The sequence below is a fragment of the Choristoneura fumiferana genome, chromosome 25, assembly GCF_025370935.1.
Source record: "Choristoneura fumiferana chromosome 25, NRCan_CFum_1, whole genome shotgun sequence".
Taxonomy (NCBI): domain Eukaryota; kingdom Metazoa; phylum Arthropoda; class Insecta; order Lepidoptera; family Tortricidae; genus Choristoneura; species Choristoneura fumiferana.
This window is the reverse complement of record NC_133496.1, coordinates 10,240,730-10,268,070: the sequence shown is the minus strand read 5'-3', so window position 1 is coordinate 10,268,070 and position 27,341 is coordinate 10,240,730. Positions and strand designations below refer to the sequence as shown.

At 35.8% G+C, this 27,341-nt stretch overlaps 1 protein-coding gene across 1 annotated transcript; it reads left to right on the top strand.

Moving 5' to 3' along the window:
* On the top strand, positions 1 to 20,627 carry Osi3 (Osiris 3). The gene is made up of 5 exons (XM_074107001.1): positions 1 to 131; positions 9,624 to 9,784; positions 14,782 to 14,981; positions 15,686 to 15,900; positions 20,401 to 20,627. The coding sequence occupies exons 1-5, from the start codon at positions 66 to 68 to the stop codon at positions 20,419 to 20,421; spliced, it is 663 nt and encodes a 220-aa protein (XP_073963102.1). The 5' UTR covers positions 1 to 65; the 3' UTR covers positions 20,422 to 20,627.
* Positions 20,628 to 27,341: the final 6,714 nt, after the last annotated feature.

The window sequence follows — 27,341 nt, the reverse complement described above, 5'->3', positions numbered from 1 at the left end:
ACCCGCAATCTCGTCCGTGCATTGATATAGTGCAGTTGGTGCAGTGAAGTGAAAGACTATCGATAATGATGAAGGCATTTCTATTATCATTATTGCTTGTTGGAATCGTGAGGTGTGAATTTAAAAATGAGGTGAGAACTTGGAAGTTTCTGTGAAGTTTGACGTTGATGATAAATGAAACACCGGACTTTTCGCCGAAGTCTTCTTCTAGCATACTTTATCGGAAATAGAAATTTGATCTTGAAATAATTATTTTGTAAAACACAAAACAGCTGTGATTTTATACAACTCACAGAGGTACCCGGTCCAGTTTTAGAGCTCTTCGCTATACACAATCATCATCATCATCATGTCAGCCGAAAGACGTCCACTGCTGGACGTAGGCCTCCCCAAGGCTCTCTGCTCAGAACGGTCTTGTGCTTTCCGCATCCAACGCGATCCCGCAATCTTAACCAGATCGTCGCTCCATCTTGTTACGCATTACGATACGACACAATACAATAAAATAGCAATACTTATGAGAACCTACACACTAAACAATACAGAAACAGAAAAAACTCATATTATGGTGACAGGAGGCGACCTCATAGATAATATTTTGTTCGAATCAAATTCTTTTTTGAATAACTCCTAATTACTCCAACCAAATGTAATCTAGTAGAATAATCTATTACTCTGCTTTATAAATGGTTCTCAAAAACTTTTTTTCACCAGATTAAATGTTGCCCTTGGTAAAATTTCAGTTTAACGGCAATCCAAAATAAATATTTACGACAAGAAATTGCTTCGAAAATTAAATTTATCGAAAGAGAAAAATATTCGGCTCGCATCAACTCGTCACTAAATTACTTCAATTCACTAAATGAATAAAGTACATCGACCTGAGAATTTATTAGATAATTATTTTAGTTTTTTCTTTTTCATTCTCGTTTGATAACAAGATTTTTGAATAATATATTGGACTTACCTATTCATCTTTTGCCCTAAAAGTTAAATTATAGAACCAAACTGACTCAATCTAAAAAATATTATCATAAAAATATACTAATAATTCTCTTTCTTACGAGTATAAGCCGTTGCACTCTAACGAGTAACATAATGATCGCGGTTTTCAGTTCAGGATCAGTAGTGGACATTTTCAGAACTCGCTTGGGAAAATAGTACCTATGGTGGTTTCACTTTGCTTTCCATACCGCAGTGCTACAGTATTGGATCACAATAATCCAATCAATAGTAATTTCTGTGTTTATTTATTTACATAGTGGAGGTAATCTCAGAACAAACTGTCAACAAAACGAACTGAATAGATCCGAAAATAATTATCACATCGTCACTCATGATAAAGGCTACTTTTAAACCCGAGCAAAACAAAAGTTCCCGCGAGACGCAGGCTAACTTGCCGACAACAGCTGTGGGCAATATGTAAAAAATGCTTAAGTTGCCACTTTAAAGATCTTGGGGGTATGGTCTTGAAATAAAGATGTCGTGAATTGGTAACAAAGATCCAATTTAAAGTAAAGATAATCCACACTCCTTATTTTTAAAACGCCGCGCCGGATAATATATTACCGAAACGAATAACTAACTAATCAAGAAAAAATAATTATTTTAAAAATAACTGGCTACATACCTCTAAATCTAATCTAAATTAACACTAGGCACTCAATTTGCGGTAATCAATCCAGTTGTTGTATCTAGTTACAACAACGAGCTGATTTCTAAATAACTAACGTATTTTTAACCAATACCGTTAAATAACGCGTTAGAATTGTACGCATGGCTTGAGTTGATTGCGTTATTTAATTAACAGCTTAGCAATTCTCAAATTAATCCAAAAAACGGATGTATCAATGGTAATTGAATTCTATTCAATTGAATTACTATTTTTTTTCTCATGCTATTTTCCGACTGAGCATTTCTTCTTTGTTTTAAAGTGTGTTTAAATAGAAGTACTAACCCAATACAAAATATGAATTAGTTAAGAGTTTCTAGTTAACTTGCCCTGTTTGTTTGGGTCAAATCTTGTAAATTAATTTTGTAATTGTAATTGGGTGTCTTAATTGACGTTTGTACTTGCTAGTGACGATATTAAAAATACTTGTTTCGCGTTGGCAGCTTTACGTTACCTATGTTTGGAAAGTTTATTTTCTATATGAAAATCGTACCTACAAATTAAGTAGATAACGAAATAAGATTACGATCATCGACTCACTAGAGCCCTCAGTTTTCGACTTCGGGCTTCTAATAGACTCTCGTTCGGAATTCCTTATTTACCGCCCTTAAGACACAATGTACTAATATTATTCTTTGTGATTGTGATTAAGTTAATCACATAGAATAGCATAGAATTAGAACAAATATAAATAAATTGCAATAAAACAAAATACTAACGGTACCACCACGACTAAAAACAAACGGTGGCGCGGCGAGCGCTGTCTCTCATCCCTCTTCATTACGCGGCCGACACGATATTCACACAGAGATTACCTGTCAGTAGGCGCAATAGACAAAAAAAACATAAACCGCATCGCCACTCGCGCGTGTCTTTAGTAAAACAGTAAGAACAAATGAACATTTCGTAAACACATGCCGTAGTAATTTATTAAGGGGTCACTTTGACCCAAAACTTAGTTTTTCTGCCTAAATAAAACACATGTTATAAACTGTTGATCGTTGATCCTAAAATTATGAACAACAAAAAGTTTGTGTTTCGAGGTGATAAAATTAACTTTCTGTATTGTAAACACGATGCTTGATAATACATGGTTAGAAAATCTTGACCTTTATCTTTTTGAAACCCTTACTAATATTGTAAATGTGAAAGTAACTCGGTCTGTCTGTCTGTTACCTTTTCACGCTTCAATCGCTGAACCAATCTAGACAAAAGTCGGTATGGAAATTGGAGTCCCGAGGAAGGACATATTAAGCTACTTTTTATCCCGGAAAATGCACAGTACCCGCGGGATAGCGATAAGCGAATTCTACACAGACGGAGTCACGGGAAACAGCTAGTAATTTATATACAGAATAACCTCTCTCAGTTCGCGGTCAAACGTGTCTTCTTTTTACATATTTATACACATGTACCTATATACATCAACACATGAGACTTGTACTAGCGATAACAAATGAGGTAAAGAATATTTGCTATAAACAAAATGAAATTCCAATGTTATCGAGTGTAAATCAATTCTGTCACTCTAGCTTTGTTCTTTTCACGATGTACAATATCGGAGTACGTGTCAATATATCAAAAGAACGTCTTATATTGGTTTTTAGGAAAAAATTCAGTCGTCTTTGCGAAACTTTGAAGAAATAAGACGTTCAGAGGTGTTATTTTTTGAGTTACACAACATGATTCTAAAGGCCCTGAAGCTGCTTATTTTTATATAACAATAGCAGCTAAGTTTCTTTATATGTTTTAATAATTTTTATTTTATGTAAAACTATCAATAAAAATAAAGCAATGAAACTAAAAACTTATAATTATAATAGCAATGCATGAAACATAAAAGGTACCTAGTAAATGAACAATTGCTCCCACTGTTGATATTTAAGTTCCTTTCAATCGAAGTGAAAAACAGAGTGTAAAAATCGATCATTAAACCCATTTTCCCCTCGACGTGTCCATCCACCCTCGCCGTACCGGCTCGAACGTCTCGGGTAAAATGGCTCATTTTATGCTCTTGTTGTACAATCTACTGTTTAATACTTATGTACAGTCAGCAACGAAAGTTGCCGAAAGAAAAATTACAGAAGTAACTAGACACATTAATTGCATTCAAGTTGCTGAACAGAGGTGCAAACTAAATTAAATTTACATCTTAGGTTTCCAATAGTAGGTACACAGTAAAATTTTAAAAGTAGCTGAACATACATGTAAAAGTAACTGCACAGTATAATTCCAAAAGTGACTATATAGACAAACCAAAGAGGTTTGCTATTACTAACACTGGCCGGTGTGAAAAAGAAACCACGACAACGGTCATACCGACAATGAAAGAGATGAAGTGACGTGACAGGTTGGCTCTTCTCGGTGATTGTCAAAATTCAAACTGAAGCTTATAAATACAACTACTAGCTACTTCAGAAAAAATAGTGTGCATCGTTTTCTGTGGTTTGCAGTTGTCCATCGATATTTGCATTAAATTAGGTTCAGTAAAATATGAAACATTATAGAGTGCAATTGTTACGAAAATTTGGATGCGTTCATAGACACTCGTTGCTGACTGTACAAGCTTCTTTTGTTAACGGCATAAACAACATGGAGGTAAAACGGCTTGTATCAAAAACTCAAACGTAGCTACATAAATTCTTTTTTATTAAATCGTTATTTAGCACCAATCGGGATAGGTTTTTAGTTTTAGTGATTACAAATTACCTGAGAAATATATTTAATCTCGTCACAGTAAACACTTCACCTGTCGCACTATATTTTCCCAAACCACTTTGTCATCGGACAATGTTTTACACTTTCCCACACATTTCACTGGCCTAATTAAGTCACATATTAGCACTTTCGTATCAACTATCAGGTATCGAAGAAAGTCAGCTCAGCTCCGACACGCTTCAATCACAGGTGCTCTTGAACAGGGTCACTCACGTATGTGAAGTAGAAGTTTGGCCGACATATTTCTGAGCAACCCAATCTTTGAATATAAAAATTTCGTTAGCTTTTTTTTAATAACTAGGATACACTAGGATAGATTGTGATTCTTCATGCACACGAGTGGATCAGAGTCTACATAATATAAACCAGTCAAATTTTGAAAACTAAAATTAAGTAAACATAAAGCAAGGACCAAGTGAAGGGTCCACGGAAAGAACATGTCTAGTCACCTTTTTTTTAAATTGAGATTTTAATCTCAAAATGTAGAGGTGGCAAAGAACTATGACATACCATTGAATTAAGGATATCTGAAAGCAATATATGTATTATATATATTTCACTTTTAAAGAAATGGTAACCATAGTAATTGTTCGTGATGACTAACTTTCAAACCGCTATAACTCAAAAAGTTGCTAGGTGACTAGACATGTATTTATTGTTCTTTCCGTGGACTCTTCAAGTGTCCCTGGCCCTTAAGGCGACTGTACCCAAAATACTACTATACAGTATACACTCGCTTGCTCGTTTTCGTCTCTCTATCTACAACAGTGGCATAGTGTAGGGGCAAGGGGGGCGGCCCGCCCCGGGCGACACTTTTCGGGGGCGGAAAATTCCATAATAAATAACAAGCATAAGCATTGTCCTGCTAAGTGGACGTATAATTTCAAGCTGTCAATTTTCCATTTATACTCAATGACAAATCAAATTCCACTTCGATTTCACGACAGTTTGCACAGGTCAAAGATGATTATTATTCCAACCCCCCGCCACGTAATCAACAAATAAACAAAGAAATCCAAATACTTTAACCATCCTTGCAAAGGGTTATAAAATCATCAATCACCTTTTTATTACAAGCTTTTATTTAGTTTCACCTGTCAGTCTGTCGGTCTGTCTGTCTGTCTGTCTGTCGGTCGTTTTGTCTGTCTGTCTGACAATACAAATCGCGCGTGACAGGATCCGCAGGACGGAACTCTTCAACGGTTAATAGCATCGACTTGAAATTTGGTATGCAAATGTAGTTTGGGTGACAATGTAAGTACAGTCAACAAAAAGAACAGTCAGCAAAAAAGGTCTTTATTAAAAATAAACAATTTCTGATTAGTTTATTCTCAGTCACGTTAGTCACCATTTTAATAAACATCAACAGTAATTCATCAATGTGCCCTAATGTATTTAGGTCATTAATCAGACCTTTTGTTTTTAAGGAAAGTGTAACATCACCGATGAGTTTCTACTTGACCGGCTTCATTTTATTGGGTCAAGCTTGACATAGCTCAGAAAAGATAGTACAGTCAAAGATCCACGCAAATTTCTAACACGAAGATTTCGTTGTAGAAATAATACAATAATACCGGGTGTGGCCCGTCATACGAGCAAAAAAAAATAGATTGTCCTCGTCAAACTAAACAATATTAGTTCAGCGACTTTTAAAAATAATGAAGTCTTTGAATTTCCCTTTTTTTCATACTAATTAAATACTCTTTTTCTTCTCTTTTAAAATATGGCTTTTCTGTCCTAATTAATAGGACAATTTCGCCAGTGTCGAGGTAAATTCTCTTTGAGAGGCACGTTGTACGGTGATTGTAGTTTTTGCAACTTGATAGTAAAATTCCAGAAACCACGTGGAGACCTCTTGTGCATTAAAAAATTTTAGACACGAGAGCAATATAGAATTTTGTGATCACTGTTCACTGTTAAGGTTAATCGCCGCATACAGAACTAGCAAAATTAGATATTGTCTACATCCGCCATCTTCGAATGCTACAAATCGAATCAAATTAAATACGCTATCAATGTACGACATCCTTGAACACAACTGACGTCGCCTGTCACGCTACAGACATCAAGCATTTTGCTTTACATTGCTTCTTCGAATAAACTTAAAAGTGTAATAAAAATTAAAAAACTAATTATTTTTAAAAGTCGCTGCACTAATGTTTTTCAGTTTTAGGAGTATGATCTATGTTTTAATTATTTGCTCATATTCATATTACAGGCCACACCCGGTATAATCACAGTCGGCTTGAATTCGTCAATAGAATGTGTTAACTAACAAGGGTACTCGTATTTCTCACCTATATCATATCAAACGCCACAACAAAGAAGTATTAACGAAGATTATAACTGGCTAGCTTCCCGCCCCGGCTCCGCACGGGTACAATTTTTAAAATAACCCTCCTTTGGACAATCGGGCAAAAAGGTATCAAAGGCACTTCAGACACATTTTTCAGCTCCATTTCCCGAAGTGAAATGAAATGAATAATTCAAAAAGTAATTTACGGGTATAGAAACAGTCTTGAATGCAAAATGATTTATTTGGATAAGGATTAATGCAAAGGTATGGTTAACATGATCTAATTTTGGTCGGCATTTCTGTCAACTTTTAAATCGTAAATAAGTAGTTATAGTGACACAACTACAATACGGTATTTGACTATTTTGTATATTATAATTTATAAATTAAAACTACACAATGCCTGTTATCGAATAGAAAAACAATTTATAAGCTACCTTTACAAATAACAAAGTTATAAAGGTTTGAAATTCAAGATTAGACAGAGAAAGACATACTGGCATGTGACGTCACACGCCAGTACCGCCATACTTGCTGCATAGAGAAAAGCGTTTGAGAAAGAGACAGGTATATAGATTTTTCAAAAAATCACTATAAATCCAATTTTCAACCGATTTAAATTTTCTCTTCGCTAAACACTATCTGTTTATCTATATTTTCATAATAATATTAAGATATGGCAAAATCAGGAGTTGTCAAATACCGTATAGTGGAACATATGGTATCGCAAAGTTTTTTTATAAATATTGATGTCGTATATCGATATTGTGTGTCATTGAACAGTTTTTGGTTCTATCATCAATAGTTTCTGCAGCGAATGCGATGAAAGATCATGACAACTTTTTTACACTTTGAGTTACATTATTGAAGTTTTAGTAGGGAACCCTAATTTCTTTGGTTATAATTATAGCCTATGGCACTTTGAGATAATTTAAAATTCTAATGGTGAAAGAATTTTTGAAATTGGTTCAGTAGTTTTTGAGTTCATTCGTAACAAACATCCAAAAATACAATAATCTAAATCTTTCCTCTTTAAAATATTAGTATAAATTTAAGATTTATTGCTTCGGAACATGCATTTTTTTACATTAAGTACAAGCTTTTATTTAGTTTCACCCGTTGTCTGTCTGTCTGTAAACAAATCTTGCAAGTTAAATTTGACCAGTAATCGGGCTTACTTGAAATTTGACATAGGTACTTATGTAAATTGCGTGACAATACAATAATCTGGTAGTTGTATCCTGGTAGTCCGGCCAGGATCGTCTCCGCAGGACGGAACTCTTCAACGGTTATTGGCATCGACTCGAAATTCGGTATACAAATGTATTTTTATTGAAAAACACTTTCGAAAAATAAGTCACAGCAAATATGCAACAATAAGCAAGGACATATGATTATTTACATTATTTTGGTATCAGAAGTAATAGTTACTGATTGTTTTTAACTTTTTTCAATAAAATAAGACTCGTCAAGATTGTTTACCCTTTTTCTAATGTTAAAAAAACAAAGTATAGAAGCCCCCAACCAGTTAACAATAACTAAAGGTTGGGTTAACCTTTACCTTTACTTATTGCTAACCTGCCTTATATATAACAAAAAACAAAACTATTTTTTTCACAATGTTATGTTATCTGTGGTCAACTGACTCAGCACATCCCGCAAATGCCATCGCAAGCTTTATCGAAAACCATCTTGTCACTTTTAAATCCAATAGCTTTGTTCTCAAGCTTTTTTTTTGCGTAATTTTTATGTTTGTAAGTCGTGGTTGTAAAACCATAGAAAAGGTTGTAAAAACATATAATTTTTCTACCACTTATGGGTATTTCATTGGGCTATAATTTGACGATGTTATGTAAGTTCGATGACATTAAAATTCTGATGGTCCGGCTAGGTTCGTCTCACGAAACTGTTCAACGAGTACCTACGGATACGGTTATGTAATTTAGATGATAATGAAAGATGACTGAATCGTCTAGTGGTTAAAAAAAGCCTGACTACAAAGCTCGAAGTCCCGAGTTCTGCCGGTCACTGGCCCAGTAGTTGGCATCCATAATTTTATGTCATTAGCAAAATAGGTGACAGCAAAATAATTATCATCTCAGTGTTAGACTTTTGCTTGACAAATTTACTTACTTACTAGCTGGGCGCAGTGACGCGAAGTGGGTCTTGGCCTCTGATACCTGACTAACCATGCTTTGCCATCTTGGGCTAGCTCTTGCCAGCCTTCGACTCTGAGGTCCGAAAGATCTCTCTGGACGTCGTCCCTCCAACAGTACCTGGGACGGCCAAGCGGTGTAAGTCCACTCGATTGTCCCAAACACACTCCTTTCACGCTCGATCCTCTCCCAACCCTTCCACGTGTCCAAGCCATCGGAGTCTGGACGTTTTGGTCACTCCAATAATATTGGGCTCAGACACTAGGTCTTCGATAGTCAAACGCGGTTATATTTATTCAGCAAATTTTCCCTTATTTGAGGCGCTTTTGTATCGGTAATATGGCATTATGTTGGATTCTTTTTCCATTACCAATCCATTTTGAAGCCGTATTTATAATTCAACTTTGCGTTTCCAATTTACTTGATCGATAAATATGTTTTCTCGAGCTTGTATTTGCATACCGTCTCTTTTCTCCTTGTCGTTTTTAATCATGTCACATCCTTCATCATCGTTATCATCTCAGCCTATAGGTATACTCCCACTGCTGAGCACAGGTCTCCTCTCAGAATGAGAGTCCCACGCGGGCCTCAGTGTGGATTGGGAACTTCACACACACCACTGAATTGTTTCGCTGGTTATATCCTAATTCATATTATAAATGCGAAAGTATTTTTAATGTCTGTCTGTTACCTCTCTTCGTGTGCCAGACTCGCACTTGGCTAGTTTTTTATTCAGTGTTGGTTTTGGTTTCGCTGAAATTTTCTTCTTTTTTATTTCCAGCAAGCACCAACAGAAGAATCACTGAAGCACGGACTGAGTAACAAATGTGGCGCGCGGGAGCCTTCCTCCTGCATCGCCATCGAGCTGGTCGGCTACGTGGACCGCATGCTCAGGACTGCTTCCTTCCAGTTGAGCGATGACGTCATGATTGTGGATGAGAGGTAAGCACAATAAAATAAAATACAATACAAATACAATGCAATACATTAAAATACATTACAACACAATAGAATACAATACAACACAACACAATATAATAAAATACTTGACTCAGAGTGGATGAGAGGTAAACACAATAAAATAAAATACAATACAATACAACACAATAAAATACTAACAGTGTAGTAAACAGTACAGAAAACACCGCTATAATATAGACATTTTGCAAGGTAAGCAATCGCCTTATCGCTTCAGAGCGATTTCTTCCAGGCAACCTCATCAACACTGGGTACATGTATGTATATGTGAACTCTTTATTGCACATACAAATAGAAAATAGAAATACAGATACACAGAGAGAAGTACAAAGGCGAGGTTATCTCTAAAAGGGACACAATTAATTTATAGAAAAGGAATCTAACAGTACTTGGTACCTATTAGATCTCAATAATTTTGTCAGTACCGTTTTGTCCACTTTTATTACAAATGCAAAAGTTTACTTGTTTTTTAAGCGCGCGATCTTCTGCCTTCAGTGTTCCCAACCACAATCAGTTTTTTTTGCTCAGTGTTGATTTAGCTGAAAGTTTCTTTTCATGCCCTTTCAAATTTACACGCCCTACTTAAACGATATTAGAACACAATGATTTAGACTTACGTGGTCATTAATTTTATGGTTTATAGTCGGGTTTCGTTCCGTGTACCTTGATTTTTGTGTCGTTTTGTGATCATGCAGCGCATGCAACTGTGCCGAAACAAAATCTTCTCTAAAATCAAGGTACGCGATATTAGAAGATCAGATTAAATAATAAAATATTTGTCCCGAAAACATGAGTGGTTCTTAATATTTTACTTAGCTTCCATTATTTATGGTTATTTATAGTCGGGTTTCGTTCCGTGAACCTTGATTTTTTGTGATCATGCAGCGCATGCAACTGTGCCGAAACAAAATCTTCTCTAAAATCAAGGTACGCGATATTAGAAGATCAGATTAAATAATAGAATATTTGTCCCGAAAACATGAGTGGTTCTTAATATTTTACTTAGCTTCCATTTTCACAATTTTGTTTCTGAGGTGGTTAAAATATTTACCATAGAGATATCACATACTTAGGAAAACTTTCCAAGATTTGACATAAAGTCAATATTTTCTGAGCACGAAAGCTTCGGCTTTTGTGTACCTGAATGTGCCAAGTTAATTAAGAGGCCGTATGATGTTCACGCCAGACTATTGTGTAGCTTGCATCAATCTTGGTAGATAAAAGGAGGGGGGACGCAGAAGATCGAGGGGAAGGCGAGTGTCGAAGACAGATTCTTATTATTATTTGGTGTGATGAACTGTTATCAACTTGAAAGAGAAAAACAAATGAAATATAATTTATTATGTGTTGATATTCATTTTGATTTTGTTTTATTCAGTCGGGTGGTTTTTAACTAAGTTTTTATAAGAAAGTGGTACCGAGTTTGCTTGCGATGGCTTAAAAATTCACAATGTCGAGGGTTTCCCAATTTTTCTAATACGGATGAGCGAACTAGTTAATGCTTTCTGCTTTGCCTAAAAAGTTTTTATAACCAATCTAGTACAGTCAACGTCATAAATAAGTGATCACTTTTGTACCTTGTCACTTTAAACGTCATGCTTGAAAAACCATACGAAATTTATGACGTTGACTGTACACTTTATTAATGCTCTTATAACTTCGCCAAACCTCACCAAGCTCCCGTGCTATAATTAACGAGGTATGAATAGTCCGTGATTTATAACCGCAGAGATATTCGCGTGAATTTCAAAAATACTTTTTTCTACTTCTTTTCGCTTGAAAAAAGATCCGTAAAATGTAGCAAATAAAGTATCACTTTCAATAACTGTAAAAAAAGCGAAACGTCACTTTGAAATATTTACAGATGGCATTTATTATTATTCATCTGACGTTCAAGTGCAATTAAGCTCGCATTATTTATTATTTTCATGACACGAAGCTCTCATTATCATAATAATATATTAAGCATTGGTATTATAAAATGGAAGATTTGAAGTTTCTTGGTTCCTATTGTGGTACAGTCACCAGGACTAATATCTGACACAACAAGCGGGCATAATATCTGATACGGCTCTATTTCTGGGGCCGGTAGGACGTGTCAGATATTTTTGCACGGTCCGCTGTGGCAGATATTAATGCTACAGTCTGTATGCGTATAAAAGAGTACAGTGACTCACGTAACACAATGCACAGCGTAATGCCATAAAATTCATCATCATCATCATCTCAGCCTATGTACGTCCCACTGCTGGGCACAGTGCCTCTCACAATCAATGAAATTACACAGTTAAATAAGTATATCCTTTAACAGTCATAAAGTAAGCCACGTTTCTAAGTCTACGTGGTCTTAGTTCTATGATTTTTCCGCATAGGGCGCCATTCTATTTTTCCATTTGTGTATGGACCATTTCACCGATGCAATTTTGTTACGTTTGGTTACCTATGTAGATATAAGTAGTTAGTGTTTAGTTTTGTAACTAAGGGACCCCATACATCCCTGTATTATTATTATTTTGTATTTTTCTTTAATTGTATACTGTAGTTTTTAAGTATTTTATTTGTAATTATTTTATTTTGAAAAAAATACTTTCTGCCAAGTTTCTTGCGGCGCATTCTTCTTGGCAATGATGGTCTTTCCGAAAGCGCTGGTAGTTTAAAAAATGACGTGTAAAAGTGCCCATTGCGGCCTATTTACTGAATAAATGATTTGAATTTGAATTTGATTTGTTATATCTGTGTCTGTTTGGAAAAAAAACTTAACGCGAAAACTATGAAATTAAATTGTTGAAGAGCGTAAATCGTAAACGATTTAAATAAATTGATTATTCTCATAATGTCGTCAAGTGATAGTGAAAATTATGATGTCGAGCAAAGAGCAAAATACCAAATTGATAATCTTTTGCCGCCGAAATCTAGAGAGATTTGTGTTTATTTTTTGATTGAATCTTTTTGTACTAAACTGACTATTTTTTTTTGCAATCTACGTGAAAAATATAATTTTCACCACGAGACTAAAAGTCAATAGTCAATATAAACCCTAGGATAAATAAACACCCTCGCTAAAGCTCGGGTGGTTAACCACCTCGGGTATATATTGGCTTATTTTAGTCCCTCGATACAAAATATACTATTAAGTCTAGACTGTAATAACAGTCCAAGTCGTCAGATAAAAAAAACTTTCATTGTTGATTTCATATCTAAAGTCAAAGAAATATGGAGTTAATTAAATAAATGTGTTTGTTTATAAAAAAAACCCTACTCACTAACTTCGTACGAAGATAGAGTAGACATTGTGACGTTTCTTTTTCTTTTTCAAGTAACCAAATTCTAAGTAATAATATTCAGAAGCTCGTATTTCCTTTACTGAGTTCGTTGTAAAACATACCTTACCCACTGTAATTAAACTTCTAATTTCAAGCGAAAAATGCATTTTACAAGAGTATGGGAAAATTACGACGATTTGTAATTCATTAAGCTTCGTTAAAACTTCTTTGTTTTTACACCAAATTGTCTTCACTGGTGATTAATGGAATACAAAAATAATTAGTTCAAAAACGTGACCTGGAAAGTATATCGTTTCTTTCTAAACGCAAACAGTTCATTTGCTCAGATAATATTGAAAAACCGGCCAAGAGCGTGCCGGACACGCCCGAAATAGGGTTCCGTAGCCATTACGAAAAAAATAAGTAATATTTTTCTAAGAATTTCGTATTTTGCATGGAAAATTCCAAGTTTAGGTATATTTTATACCTTAGGCTGCTTTATTTACTCTTAAACTAGTAATAATTCTCAAGAAAATGTGACCGTTATAGTTTGCCTCGTAAGTTTGATATACTTACTACCATCCTGAATTTTTAGATTTTAGCGGGGGGGACGCTCGATTTAAATGAAAATTTGCACTTTAAATTTGAATATTTTTGCAAACAAATCACTGAATCGAAAAATCGTGTTGGTCTTCCGGAGCCAAAATGGCAAAAACGGAACCCTTATATTATAGTTTCGCCATATCTGTCTGTCTGTCCGTCCGCGGCTTTGCTCAGGGACTATCAATGCTAAAAAGCTGTAATTTTGCACGGATATATATGTAAACTATGCCGACAAAATGGTACAATAAAAAATTAAAAAAAAATTGTTAGGGTACCTGTAAGTACCTCCCATAGACGTTAAGTGGGGGTGATTTTTCTTCTCATCCAAACCTATAGTGTGGGGTATGCTTGGATTGGTCTTTTAAAACCATTAGAGGTTTGTTAAGACGATTTTTCGATTCAGTGATATGTTTGTAAAATATTCAACTTTAAAGTGCAAATTTTCATTAAAATCGAGCGTCCCCCCACCTCTAAAATCTAAACCGGTGGGTAGAAAAATTTAAATATTTGGTAGTGAGTATATCAAACTTTGAAGGAAAACTATAACGGCTAAGTTTGCTTGAGAATTATTAGTAGTTTATGAGTAAATAGCAGCCTAAGGTATAAAATATACCTAAACTTGGAAGATTCCGAATAAAATACGAAATCCTTAGAAAAATATTAGGTACTTAATTTTTTCGTAATGGCTACGGAACCCTATTTTGGGCGTATCCGACATGCTCTTGGCCAGTTTTTTATACTTCATAGAGCATGTATACGTCCCACTACAGGGTAGGGTAGGGTGGTGGCCTTTCAGACTGAGAAGGGCATAGGCCGTAGTTCATACTAAGGGGCTGTTTCACCACCCCTTGATTAATTTTATTTGACGGATAAATTTAATCAATGGATGATGAAACAGGGGGTAAATTAAACTAAAAATTAAAGGGGTCCCCGTAAAAGAAATTTAGGTAGTTTTTTTAGTTCTTTTCATATATTTTTAATAGAAATAAAAGCTCAAAATTAAAAAATAAATATCTTAACTAAAATCTACTCTTCCTAGTCAAGTTAATGGGCCATACGGTCATCAAAACTAACCAAAGCATCTTTACTTTCCAGCGATGGTGCCGCAGCCGAAGTACCCGTCAAACCTGAATCCCTGGCCCGTGCAGGCACCTCCTTGGAAGACCAGGCTCAGCAGCTGATTGTGGACAAATTGTGGAACTTTGCCACGACCCGATCTCTGCGATACAAGCTCCTGGAAAATGCAGACTTGGTCATATCTGGGAAGCAAGAGAATGATGGCAGCTTTGGAGTTGGTAAGATTTTTTAGAACTGTTTGTGGTTCTAGAAATCTGCTTGCACAACAAAACTCAAGTTTTTTTTTAAAAACAAGCATCGGAGAATCTCATCAACTAAACGAAAATCTCTACTGAATTTTATCCTAGGCTTAAAGCCACAGGATTTCACCGATATATTATATAACAAGTTAAGATGACGTCTTGGCAGAGTTTCTGCAAAAGTTACAGCAATACTCTAACCCTATCGTCAAAGGTTTTTTCTTGCACTGTTTTTTGGCACGAAGTAATTACCAGCACAAGAAGAATTTATTAAGTTTTTTGGTTGGTAATGCATCGGGAATCCTCTGGCATTGCAAAAGATATCCATGTATTTGGTTGCTGCTCAATTCAAATTCTTTGATAAAAAAATTGTTTTTTTTTCCAATAGTTAGCTCACTTGATCATTTACCGGCCTATTCTACAAAAAATACAAAGTGATTGGTAGAATATTAAAAAAGAAAAACAAACAAACTGAAGCCTTATTGCCTAATGCGCTGATGTTCGCGATCACATTCACCGTTTCTTTCTACCTTCGTCTTACACCATGTAACAGAAAAAAGTGGTGAAAACAATAAAATTGTGGTTCCAAGTGTATTAGACAGTAAAGCCCCAGAGCGGCATTGGATTTTATGCTGATGACAATCAAAGCATTAATATTAAGATTTTGACTTTCCCAATTCCAGGGGTAGCCCTAAAGTCTCCGAAGACCTTCGAAAGCGGCCGCAGTCGTAACAAGAACATGGCTCCCCTTCTTGCTGCAGCAGCCCTGAAGTTTGGTCTTCTTGGTGCCCTGACTTTCAAGGGTCTGGCCCTCATGGTGGGGAAGGCTCTCCTCATTTCCAAGATCGCGCTTTTGCTTTCAACAATCATCGGTCTCAAGAAGCTGTTCTCTCCTCAGGTGACCACATGAACTCATTTAGCAAGCAAAGAAACGCACGGTGATGGATTAGACCTTGTGTAAAAAGCTGAAAATTATTCTTTTCTGATAGAGAATGCAGTACGATTTATTTTGCTTGACTTTTATGCACTGAAAACGATCCCAAAAATAAGTAATTACCATTTTAACAGGTCTGCGTAAACTAAGCACCGATCTGATGTCACATACAAAGACAAAGATCACAATTCAACGCTATTTTCAGAATTTTAATGATATATTTATTTAAGACGATGTATTTAGGAAGGTTGCTCTGTGGTTTGCAAAGTTTTTATCATGGTTTCAATTATTCAAATTTTTCATCAACACAAAGTCAAACTGTGAATATTTTTTAAAAGAAGAATAATTATACCAGTCAACTATTTTGATTCCTAGGCCAACATAGAATCTTACCGTAGTAAATAATTTTATTAATTTGTGACAATGTTTAGCGATTGATATTAATTCCATAATGACATTAATGATACTATCTTAAGGTGCTATCAGACGGTTAATTTTTCGTTCATTTCTGTCTTTCATTCGGCACCTTTCACTCGAAATGACAAAGTCTGAACACAAAATGAAACAAAAATGCCGAATGAATTCATTAATGAACCGATCCAGCGATGTTGGATCGGTTCATTTGGCATCATTCATTCCATTTCGAATGAACGAAAAATGAACAGTCTGAACACAGAACGAACGTTCACTATTCCAAGACGCACGACTTCATTCAACGCCATATTGAAAGGAATGAATGTTCTTTTGTACGTCATACCAGCAGGCGTGTGAACATGGAATGAAAGAGAAATGAAGCATTCACTCGGAAGAACATTCATCCAAGTGAACCGTCTGATACCTTTAATTTTTGGAGTCGCAAGCCACGTATTTTTGGTCGCGTAATTTCTGCTGCATTCGGTTTTATTCAATAGTCCAGTTTGTGCCACGTGGCGGCTGAAAATGAGTTCACTAATGAATGATCGCCTATAGTCAAATTGATTGTCAATACGTATAATCTTTTTCTACGCGAGTCGTTACGTGTTACGTGCAGTTATTTTAACCCTACTTTTATACTGGTACAAAAAACAAGTGCCGTAACAATGCGAAGGAAAAATTTATCAAAAAAGTTCTTATATCCTTGAGTTATGTAATGGAACACATATGGATAAAATACGCTAACAACAAATTTATTCTCATCATGTTTCAACACATTGCCGCTAAAATCGTCATAAAGGTACTTTTTTATACCGCAAGTCCTATTGAAGGCGTAGGATAAAATTGTAAAAGTACTTGTCAGAAAATTTCTTCACGTACCAGCTAACACGTGCCAAATTTACCAACGGCTTATTGGATATCTGACCCACTACTATGATTACTCGTAATTTTCTCTGTCCCATACCATAAAGTTAGAGCAATTTAACTGTTTTTTTTTAATTATTTATTTTCTATTTTTCACAAACACAAAAATTAGGTAGCCAGACGTTTGTTTTAGTCCTGCAAGTGATATTGTAATAAATTTTAAGTTTTAGCATTAACTACCAGAGCTACATTATCTAACATTTTTTTTTGTTACGTTAGCTGTAATAGTTAAAAAATAATCAAATTTTTTTTAATGCCTTTCTGGCAAGTTTTCTGCGGCACATTCTTCTTGGTAATGATGGTCTTTCCGAAAACGCTGTTAGTATAAAAGAGTTCTTTGCGGCTTGATTCCAGAATATGTATTTTTGTAATTTGATTTTGTTCAACGAGCGAAATAAGTGGCTCTGTGGCAGTCGTCACGTCAGCAAGTGCGAAGTTTGCGAAGAAGAAGAAAAAAAAGTAGTGTACAAAGTGATACATTGCACGTTTATTTCGTGAGGAAAAAGTAGATTTTTTAAATAAATCATAAGCCGCAAAAGGTACAAAATGTATTTGAAGTCAAAAACCTTGAAGTTTTGTATTTATAATATATGATGAAAGCCGATAAATGAGGTCACAAAAATTCCGGTATCATAGTTATTTCTTATTTTTCAAGATCCCTCACTGATCTACCTTGGATCAATGGGCGCATGTATGGGGAATTCGAAAGTAAACTCCAGGGAACTCGAAACTGATGCATAAAATTGTACAAAAATTGCGACTGCGCTGCAGTATTTAAAATAACAAAAAAAATTTTTTTTTTCCAAATACTTTCGAATCAGCAGCGTGATTCAAACTTTCATTTAATGCGAAGGAAAATTGGCTAGAAACACGAAAAACATACTTGAAAAGTTAGTTAACGATGATGGAAAATAAAAGTACTGTAGCCTTAAATACTCTGTAGCCACAGAGCACTTGCGACGGGAGTTACCTTTTAGCATATTCTTTATTATTTCCCACATTATTTCTGTCAAATTTTGTGGGGTCCGAGGAATTCACGTACAGCACATGTCAGCACTCATGTCATTTGTCATGTTTTTACAAACACGCTGACGCAAAACCATCATACAGATTATGTATGACAGTCATAAACATTTGAGATGGTTCTTTAGCGATAAACCTGCTCGTTACTTTGCTTACCTTGTAAATTTTCACAATGTTGAATGAAGAGTGACACATGACACACATGAACACATGAGACATTTTCTTCTGCGATGTTTAATGCAGGGTACAGTGTAAAAATATGAACTTATCCAACGCTTCATAAATATGTATCAGAGACATTTTTGTTTCGACGCAATAAGGCCGCGGTAACATATTTTTGAGTAACTCGAATAGATACATATTTTTACACTTCATATATGTAAATGTTATGATCACGGATAGACCGAAGAAATTGCAGGTAGATGTTGTACAGATAATAAATTGTAGCCTACATTCTATAGAAAAATTGTCTGATTTGGGTACTTAACCGAGAATCATTAAAAACTGTCACAGTCATAATTATACTATTACACAGGTTGTCTTTAAAATCTTCCGGAATATTTCGGCATTAGGGACATTCAGTCTAACTAACGTAATGTCCTCCTTTACAGGAGTAATTTCGTCGGAATTTCGAATTTAAAGTATAGCCACGACTCGATGCGATGCACTTTGAACATCGTTTAATGTATGGAAATATTTGTTAACAACGATCAAAAAAAAATTGCAAGGATGCTTTGTCGCCTGCCAGAAATATTCTAGAAGAATTCGAAGACGCTTTGTACACGCACATAAACAAACAATTACCTATCATGACAAAAATGATGATCGTAACCTATCATAAATTTTGGCACAGAAGAAAACGCACATTACCACCTCCTGACATAAGTGCTTCGAGTTACCTTCTAACTTCGCCCTTTTCGTGCACCTTTTGTTTTCCTTATATTTTCTTTCCATTCCAGCAAGTTGAAAAAACGTCATGATTATGAAATTTATGTATCCATTTGTCTAGACCTGTTCCCATTTTTAAGGCCAAAGTGTCAACAGTTTTCTAATTTATTTGAGTTGTAAATGTAATTTCTTTGCTCATTCACCGCTGAAAATTAAACAGATTGTTTGGTCTCTTCAAAGTAGAACCACAAAAAAACCTCCTGAGCCAGGTTACACAGAAAATTAAATGGGAAAATGAATATTGCCAACATAAACAAATAATCCACGACACAGTTCTAATAAAATCCAGAAAACCAGATTCATATTTCATCTTAAACTTAAACTAAACTTAAACTAAACTTAAATAAACTTAAAGTCATGAAGGGTAACGCATACAGTGGTTGCCCACTTACCACTTACGTACGCAATCACATACATTTCGGACTGTAATTGAGATTGCGGACACTGCGTACGTTTACCCCACATGACCCTATATCTATATATATATAGGCTCACGGGGACTCTATAGTCTGAACTCATTAAAAGTACATCCAAAGGATTGGTGATTTTCAATACCTACTCTATTTACATAGAGGTAATTGAGCGGTTTCCTCATGATTTTATTAATTTCATCAATTTTGCTTTCCTATTTCTATGTTGTCACAGTACACACTCAAGTATTCTAGCTGTTCACGTTACTGTACATAGTCGAGGTCTAAGATTTGTTTACACTTTACCCACTATGTACTATGTCATTGTCACTTCGTATTTGAAATGTGGTATAAAAACTCTTGATGTGACGAGCTACTAAAGTATATTTTATCTCTAGCCTTAACTGTATTGGAAGCGAGAGCTTGTTCTTAACACAATAGCAGCTATATCTCTGTGTATATGTTTAGTAGTGTGCTTTTTTTTCGTATTGAATTTTTCCTCCAGTTGATTTAAAGTAAAAAAATGGCATTAATTTTTTTAACGAACTGACTTTAAATTTTTATATGTATAGTACAGGTGATTTTTCAAAAGAAAAAAAAGATAATTTTCATCATTTTACACAAAAAAAACTATAAAAGTACAATATCACAGCGAGCCCTCAATGACCCTAATACTTACGTATCCCTTTCTACTACTTGAATATGTTTATTTGTTATATGAACTAAAAATATCAATAATTTACAGGCAATCATCAAAAAGGAATAATTCGTGGTGGTGCATGAGACTTGATGGAGATGATGCCGGTGCTTACCTCAGTTTAACAAAATAACATGAAAAAATTACATCAAACATAACAACAAACAACTTTTTTACGTCACTTTTGATGAAACTTCGTGCTTGCCCAAAGATTTTTTTCAAAAAAATCGAAAAAAAAACGTTGAGTTTGATGTAAATTTAAGACCTCTCATTAACAATATAATTAAGTACACAATCATAATTAATGTAAATAACACATATTTATTACTAGACTGTACTAACAAAGCGGTTTCGCATTTATAAAACCAACTAAGCATTTGTTCTTATTATAATAATTTATTTTTAATGTACTAACAATTATTTATTTTGAATTAAATGAATCGATCGATATTGTATGCTTTATTTAACCTTTTTTAACTGCCTTACCCGTATACATTAATTTTATAAACAAGGTAAGTATAAAGTAGAGGCTCACTAACGATATCGAGAGTGTCAGTTGGAACCCTGTTACATTAACAATAACCTCAATAAATAAAAGGGTAAATTTCTGAAATTAAAATTTTGCTTCATTCAGTGAGTAATATTTTGTTTTTATAAGGTTTGAATTCTAATATATTATTATAATCGGCATCTCGGAAACGGCTCCTACGATTTCTATGAAATATGGTATGTAGGGGTTTTCGGGGATAACAAATCGATCTAGCTTAGTCTCTGGGAAAACGCTTATTAACGAGTTTCAGCCCGAGCAAAGCTCGGTTGCCCAGGTACTTTATACTAACCGAATAGAACCATATCAATACTTTAACAGCAACGAAACTTTTACAAAAAAACTACCGAAATGACGTGGAGATTAGGTTTCCAAACAACAAAAAATATTTTTTCCTTTTCCTATCCATGAAACACTGATAACTTTATCCCTATCTTTATCCCTATTTGCAGGTGGTAGGACTTTGTACAAGGTCCGCCCGAATTGCTACCACCATCTTGCTCGCTAATCCAGCCGTGAAGCAGCAGTGCTTGCACAGTTGTGTTTCGGCGTGAAGAGTAAGACAGCCGGTGAAATTACTGGCACTTGAGGTATCCCATCTTAGGCCTCTAGGTTGGCAACGCATCTGCAATCCCCTGGTGTTTCAGGTGTTCATGGGCGGTGGTGATCTCTTATCAGGAGACCCACATGCTCTTTTGCCATCCATCCGAATAAAAAAAAAAAAACTTTATCCCTGGATACTTTGCAACCACACATTCAAGAAAGCTGCCGGCTGTCTGACACATTGTTCACAATGTGATTGAATGTGACATTAATTTAAGTGGAAGTGGAGAAACGTTCTACATCATAAGTGTAGTACAGACTCAACTATTATACGAATACATAAGCACTACCAACTGTGCAATCAACTTCCGTCAGCAGTGTATCCTTTAAGAAAAGGGCTTAAAATACTTTCTTGAATGGCCGGCAACGGACCAATGACTCTCCTTGAGTAGTTGGTATTCATTTCCCATCAGATGACCCGCTTGCTCGTTTTCTCCCTCTCATAATAATAAACCGGCCAAGAGCGTGTCGGACACGCCCGAAATTGGGTTCCGTTAAGAAGAAAATAAGTAATATTTTTCTAAGGATTTCGTGTTTTGTACGGAATATTCGAAGTTTAGGCATGTTTTATACCTCAGGCTGCTATTTACTCTTAAAATACCTAATATTAATTCTAAAAAAAACTTAACCGTTATAGTTTATCTTGTTTTACTTCCATTCTGAATTTTTCCACCCAACAGTTTAGATTTTAGAGGGGGGGGGGATGCTCGATTTTAATGAAAATTTGCACTTTAAAGTTGAATATTTTGCAATATCACTGAATCAAAAAATCGTTTTAGCAACCCCCTAATGGTTTCAAAAGACTTATCCAACGATACCCTACAGTTACAAGGTTGGATAAGAAAAAAAAAACACCCCCAATTTACGTCTATGGGAGGTACTCTAAAAATAATGTTTTTTTATATTTTTTATTTTACATTTTTGTTGGCATAGTTTACATATATATTCGTGCAAAATTACAGCTTTCTAGCATTGTTAGTCCCTGAGCAAAGCCGCGGACGGACAGACAGACAGACATGGCGAAACTATAAAGGTTCCGTTTTTGCCATTCTGGCTTTAAGGAACCCTAAAAAGGCACTAAAGCGTATCAAACTCTACTACTCATACGAGTAGGTGACTAATAGCTAGGCCTATTCTCCGCAAACCAATGGTTTTTTGCGCTGATTTTGCGTGACCGTCTGTAGGCACTCTTCATGCTAGTCTACATCCTAGAACAAGCTTAGCAAGCCCTTCACATCGCCAACGACTTTCTGGAGCAACCCCAGTGACCCGAGGTCACTCTCGGCTACGCTAATATGGGTTGCTGTCAGTCCAGCCTCCATGCATGCTCTACGTAGTAGGCCGTCTGTAACACACTGATTATGATCAGTCCAGTGCAAAAATATGGTATTATCTAACCCTTCAAAAATATGTACCATAAATTCTCATTCCAACGTAATAAGGCCGTAACATATTTTTGAGTGGTTCGAATAGATATTTTTGCACTTGACTGTAGGTACATAAGTTTAGTGGTTGTTGAACACTGGTTGAACAAAGCATGTCCATGTTCCTTTGTTTGTTCCCCGTACATAACCATTATACATAACCAGCACTGGTAAGTGGCAACTGGTCAAATTAGGTGTTTCCTAAAATAAATAGGTCTTGGCGCTCTGCCGGCCGCGGCTGCCGCGTCTCGGTCACTTCTTTCGCTCGGCTCGCGCGTTGTGGTTGGAATTGTACCTAATACCACTCCTCTTCGCTTTGGTCGTTGTCGTACCTAATTGTTCGGAACCTAAATTTACAATCATCATCATCCCAGCCCATGTACGTCCCACTACTGGGCACAGGCCTCCTCTTCAATGAGAGGGCTTGTGCCGTAGTTCCCATGCGGGTCAAGTGCGTATTGGGAACTCCACACATACCATTGAATTGCATCGCAGGTGTGTGCTGGTTTCCACACGATGTTTTCCTTCACCATTAAGCTCGAGGTAAACAAATTATTTACAGTAAAAGTGACCAATTACATTACCAAAATCTGTTCGAAGAAGTTCCTATTTATTTCCTTTCAATGCTGGTTATGTATGAAGAACAAGGTGTGAGAGCTCTTACTAGTAGCCGAAGCTGGGGTCTCTCAAACCTGAAGAGAATAACTCTGATCGGTAGGAAAGGTTCTTTGCTTCTTGGGTTCACCTTGCAGGTATACTTAGAGGTAATATCATCACTTTTTTCATAGAAAGTCGACGAATCAATGAGGAAATACTGTTTCGGCAGTAGCTTGTTGTATTTCTGTAAGTATTTTATTGGGTATCGAAAGCCCCGATAATCGGATAAAGAAACGGCGTAGAAAAGAAAATTGGTAGACAGCATTAACTAAAAAGTTAGTTGTCCAGTGTAAGAATGTCTACAGTGTTTTGAATTATTTTCTTTAATCAAAGAATACACTAGTGAAATATACCTACACAATCCCTTTTTTTAAGGACTTGGGCCGTAGTTCCCAGACGGGCACAGTACGGATTGAGAATTACACACTCAACATTGAATTTCATTGCAAGTATATGGTTTCCTCGAAATGTTTTCCTTCACCGTTAAATCCATGGCAAATATCAAGTGTAACTTTGCACATAAATTCGAAAAACTCAATAGTATAAACCCGGGCTCGAACCCACGACCCTCTGTTTGGGAAGCCATAGATCAAACCACTTCGTTACAATGACTTTTTTGCATTGACTGCATTTCCCATTCTATCAATATCCTTGCGTCTTGGTTTTCTGCTAATATGCGGACATTGTTTTTGTTTCCATGGATTTTAGTAAATAAGCGTACTTACGAATGCAAAGGAATAATTTCCTTAAGATTGTTTAAGGCAGCTTGAGATTTGAATTTTAGTTTTCATTGCCATACCTACTAGCATAAGGCAGAGGTAGGTAAAGTTTGTGGCCACTGTGCCATTTATGGCCATTTTATTATTTAAATAACACGTTTGAAATAAATTTATAGTAACAAAACATTACAAACTTTATACGTTTAAGTATACACTTTTGAAAACTTACTAAACATTATTGTTTTAATACTATAACTTTTTATATATTACTTCAAATGTTAACTGTTTAAAAACGGTGCTAAGGTGACCAAAAATGGTACCTACCTACTTCTACCCTACTTTTTTGAAACCTCATGTCAGTGGAATACAAACCTAATGAGGAAAAGCTACTTAATTGGTGAAGAGATGTAGGAGGAAAACCTCTTTGGTAATACGGGTATGCAATAAAAACTGTTTTTGACTTAGTTTTTTTAGGTAAACAGAGAATTCCCTTAGACTTGTCGATTAAAATTTTCTGAACCTTTAAATTGAACACTCAGAATTGCATTCGTAGATGATACTGCAATGACGCGTTAACATAAACGATTTTATTTTCCAGGAGAGCGTTAAAATTAAAATTATTTTTTTGTTTTTATACACCAGCCGCGAAATTTTAAATTAGCTATTTTTTAGGTTACGCGGCATTAGTCATTGTACTCAACTGAGTACCTACGGAGCAAATTGTGATGTAATTTGACATAGGAGAAAGACAGAGGATAAGTTTTTAAATTTGCGATGAATGAAGTGTTTGCAGACAAAACCGCCGGCAACAGAATCTTTTGTTCAGCGTAGAAATTTTGACCAAATTTCAGAAAATGTTTTTTTTTCTCTAAACGAAATTGCATGTTACCTTAAAGAACGTAGTAGGTAAAGTTATTACATTTCTTGTTAAATTCTTGTGGTCGGGAGCGAGCCTTCCGGGCAGCAGTTGATTGTCTTTTTGTGGATGGCATCGTTTGTGGAAAAATAATTGGATGAACAGAAGTTTTTTTCTCAACTAGGTCATACACAAACAAAGAAACAGTTTTTTTTAGTCAGCAGAGCAAGAAAATAGAATCTAGAACTTTTAGGACTTAAAATTAAGTTTATTTATTATTAAATGAAATGAAATTAGATCGCTTATAATAATCCCCAGCGGTTATAATAATGTAAGAAGGAAATAACTTTGAAAACAATTTATTTAGAGTTTATGCAACAAAATATTCCCATTACTCAGCAAGTTTTTGCAAAAATGCTGGTTCGTAAGTCATTTGTAATAAACAAAGCTTAGGCAGCGTAAAAAAGAAAAGTTAATAAGCCAGATTTACCGTCTCGTAGTACTTTTTGTAATATTTTCAGGGTTTTTTTCTCCGTTGATTTTATTTTCTTACGGTTCATTAAAGTTTATTTGAGCTTTCTACGTTTTTTGAGTGATAGACACGTGCAGGGAGAAAAGTTTACGTGTTCCTACAAAAACCTTAACAACTTGGTCTGATTAAATTTAGGTTTTGCGTCATTATCATCATCATCATCAGCAGGAAGACGTCCACTGCTGAACAAACGCCTCCCCCTTAGAACGCCACAATGAACGACAACTCACCACTTGCATCCACCGGTTTCCCGCAACTCCCATCCCAGCCTATCCCACTAATAATATAAATGCGAAAGTTTGTAAGTTTTTTTTTGTTTATTTGTTTGTTTGTTACTTCATCACGTCTAAATCGCTAAACTGATTGCGATAAAATCCAGTATACAGATAGGTACTTAGTTTGCGTCCCGGGGAAGGACATAGAATAGTGTTTATCCCGGAAAATGCATAGTTCCCGCGGGACAGTGAAAACCGAATTTTACGCGGACGGAAGCGCGGGTAACGGCTAATATACTATATTTATAGTACTTATACGTCCCACTGCTAGGCACAGGCCTCCTCCCAGAATTAGAGCGCTTCAGCCGTGTAGTTCCCACATGCGTTCAGGCCACATTGGGAACTTTATACACATCGTATATTCTTTTATTATTGACTTAGTTCAAAAGTGCTAGCACTGGATATTGTAGATTGATACAAATTTGTACAGAACCCTCGGTGCCTCGGTGCACAATCCCTATTCACACTTGAACCTTGTTTTTACTTGTCTGTTTTTCTCGTATTACGAGAAAATATTGTATTTTTTAATTTCGCAAGTTTTTTTTTTCATCTTTGCCGTATTTTTTTCTTTCTTTTCAGACAAGCAGTAGTGTTACTTATGAGATCTTCACCGATGCTCATCATCATCACCATTGGAGAAGTTGGCGCCGCAGTCTCGATGACATCATACAAGTGTACGAAAACAAACATAACTGTACTGTAGAATAAAGAGTTACCATCGACACCCATTTTTTTACAAGCTTTTATTTACTTTCTACTGACTCACTTACAGTGACGAAAACACAAACTGAAACATAGACGCACAGAAAAACCAGAAAAAGAGACCAGCGCTGGGAATCGAACCCAGGTCCTCAGCATTCCGTGCTGTGTGCTATAGCACGGTATACCTCTACACCACCACTGGACAGGAGTACAGACACAAATTTCTCCTATGCACCACATATCTCAGCTTGTTTGTTTGTGACATCTATGTTTTAGCCCTCATCGAGAAACTCAACACTCCATCACTTACAGTGGTCAAATTGGCTTCTGGTTATGAAATTCTTGGCAACTCGCCCCTTGCATTCACCGATTGCCCGCAAATCTCACGATGCCGTCAGTCCACCTAGTGGGAGGCCTGCCAACGCTTCGTCTTTCGGTTTGTGGTCGCCACTCAAGGAATTTTCTCTGCCAACAGTTATTTGTTCCTCGAGCGATGTGGCCCACCCAACGCCAGTTCAACTTGCTATGTATTCGCGTTTGAATAAGAGTATTTTTTATATAAAAGAAACCTTTAGGCGACCAATTAATTTATGATCTACTGGATTCTAACAACGCACCTGCTGGCTTTTAAAAAGTTAATTTCAAGTTACGATAGCAGCTGGTACTCACAAAAC

What these genes read in the sequence shown, in the direction of transcription:
- Osi3 (XM_074107001.1), top strand. Translation starts at nt 66, where the DNA reads ATGATGAAGGCATTTCTATTATCATTATTGCTTGTTGGAATCGTGAGG. An exon ending in GTCATGATTGTGGATGAGAG is followed by an intron (nt 9,785 to 14,781) that starts GTAAGCACAATA and finishes TTTACTTTCCAG; the next exon opens with CGATGGTGCCGCAGCCGAAG. An exon ending in AGAAGCTGTTCTCTCCTCAG is followed by an intron (nt 15,901 to 20,400) that starts GTGACCACATGA and finishes AATAATTTACAG; the next exon opens with GCAATCATCAAAAAGGAATA.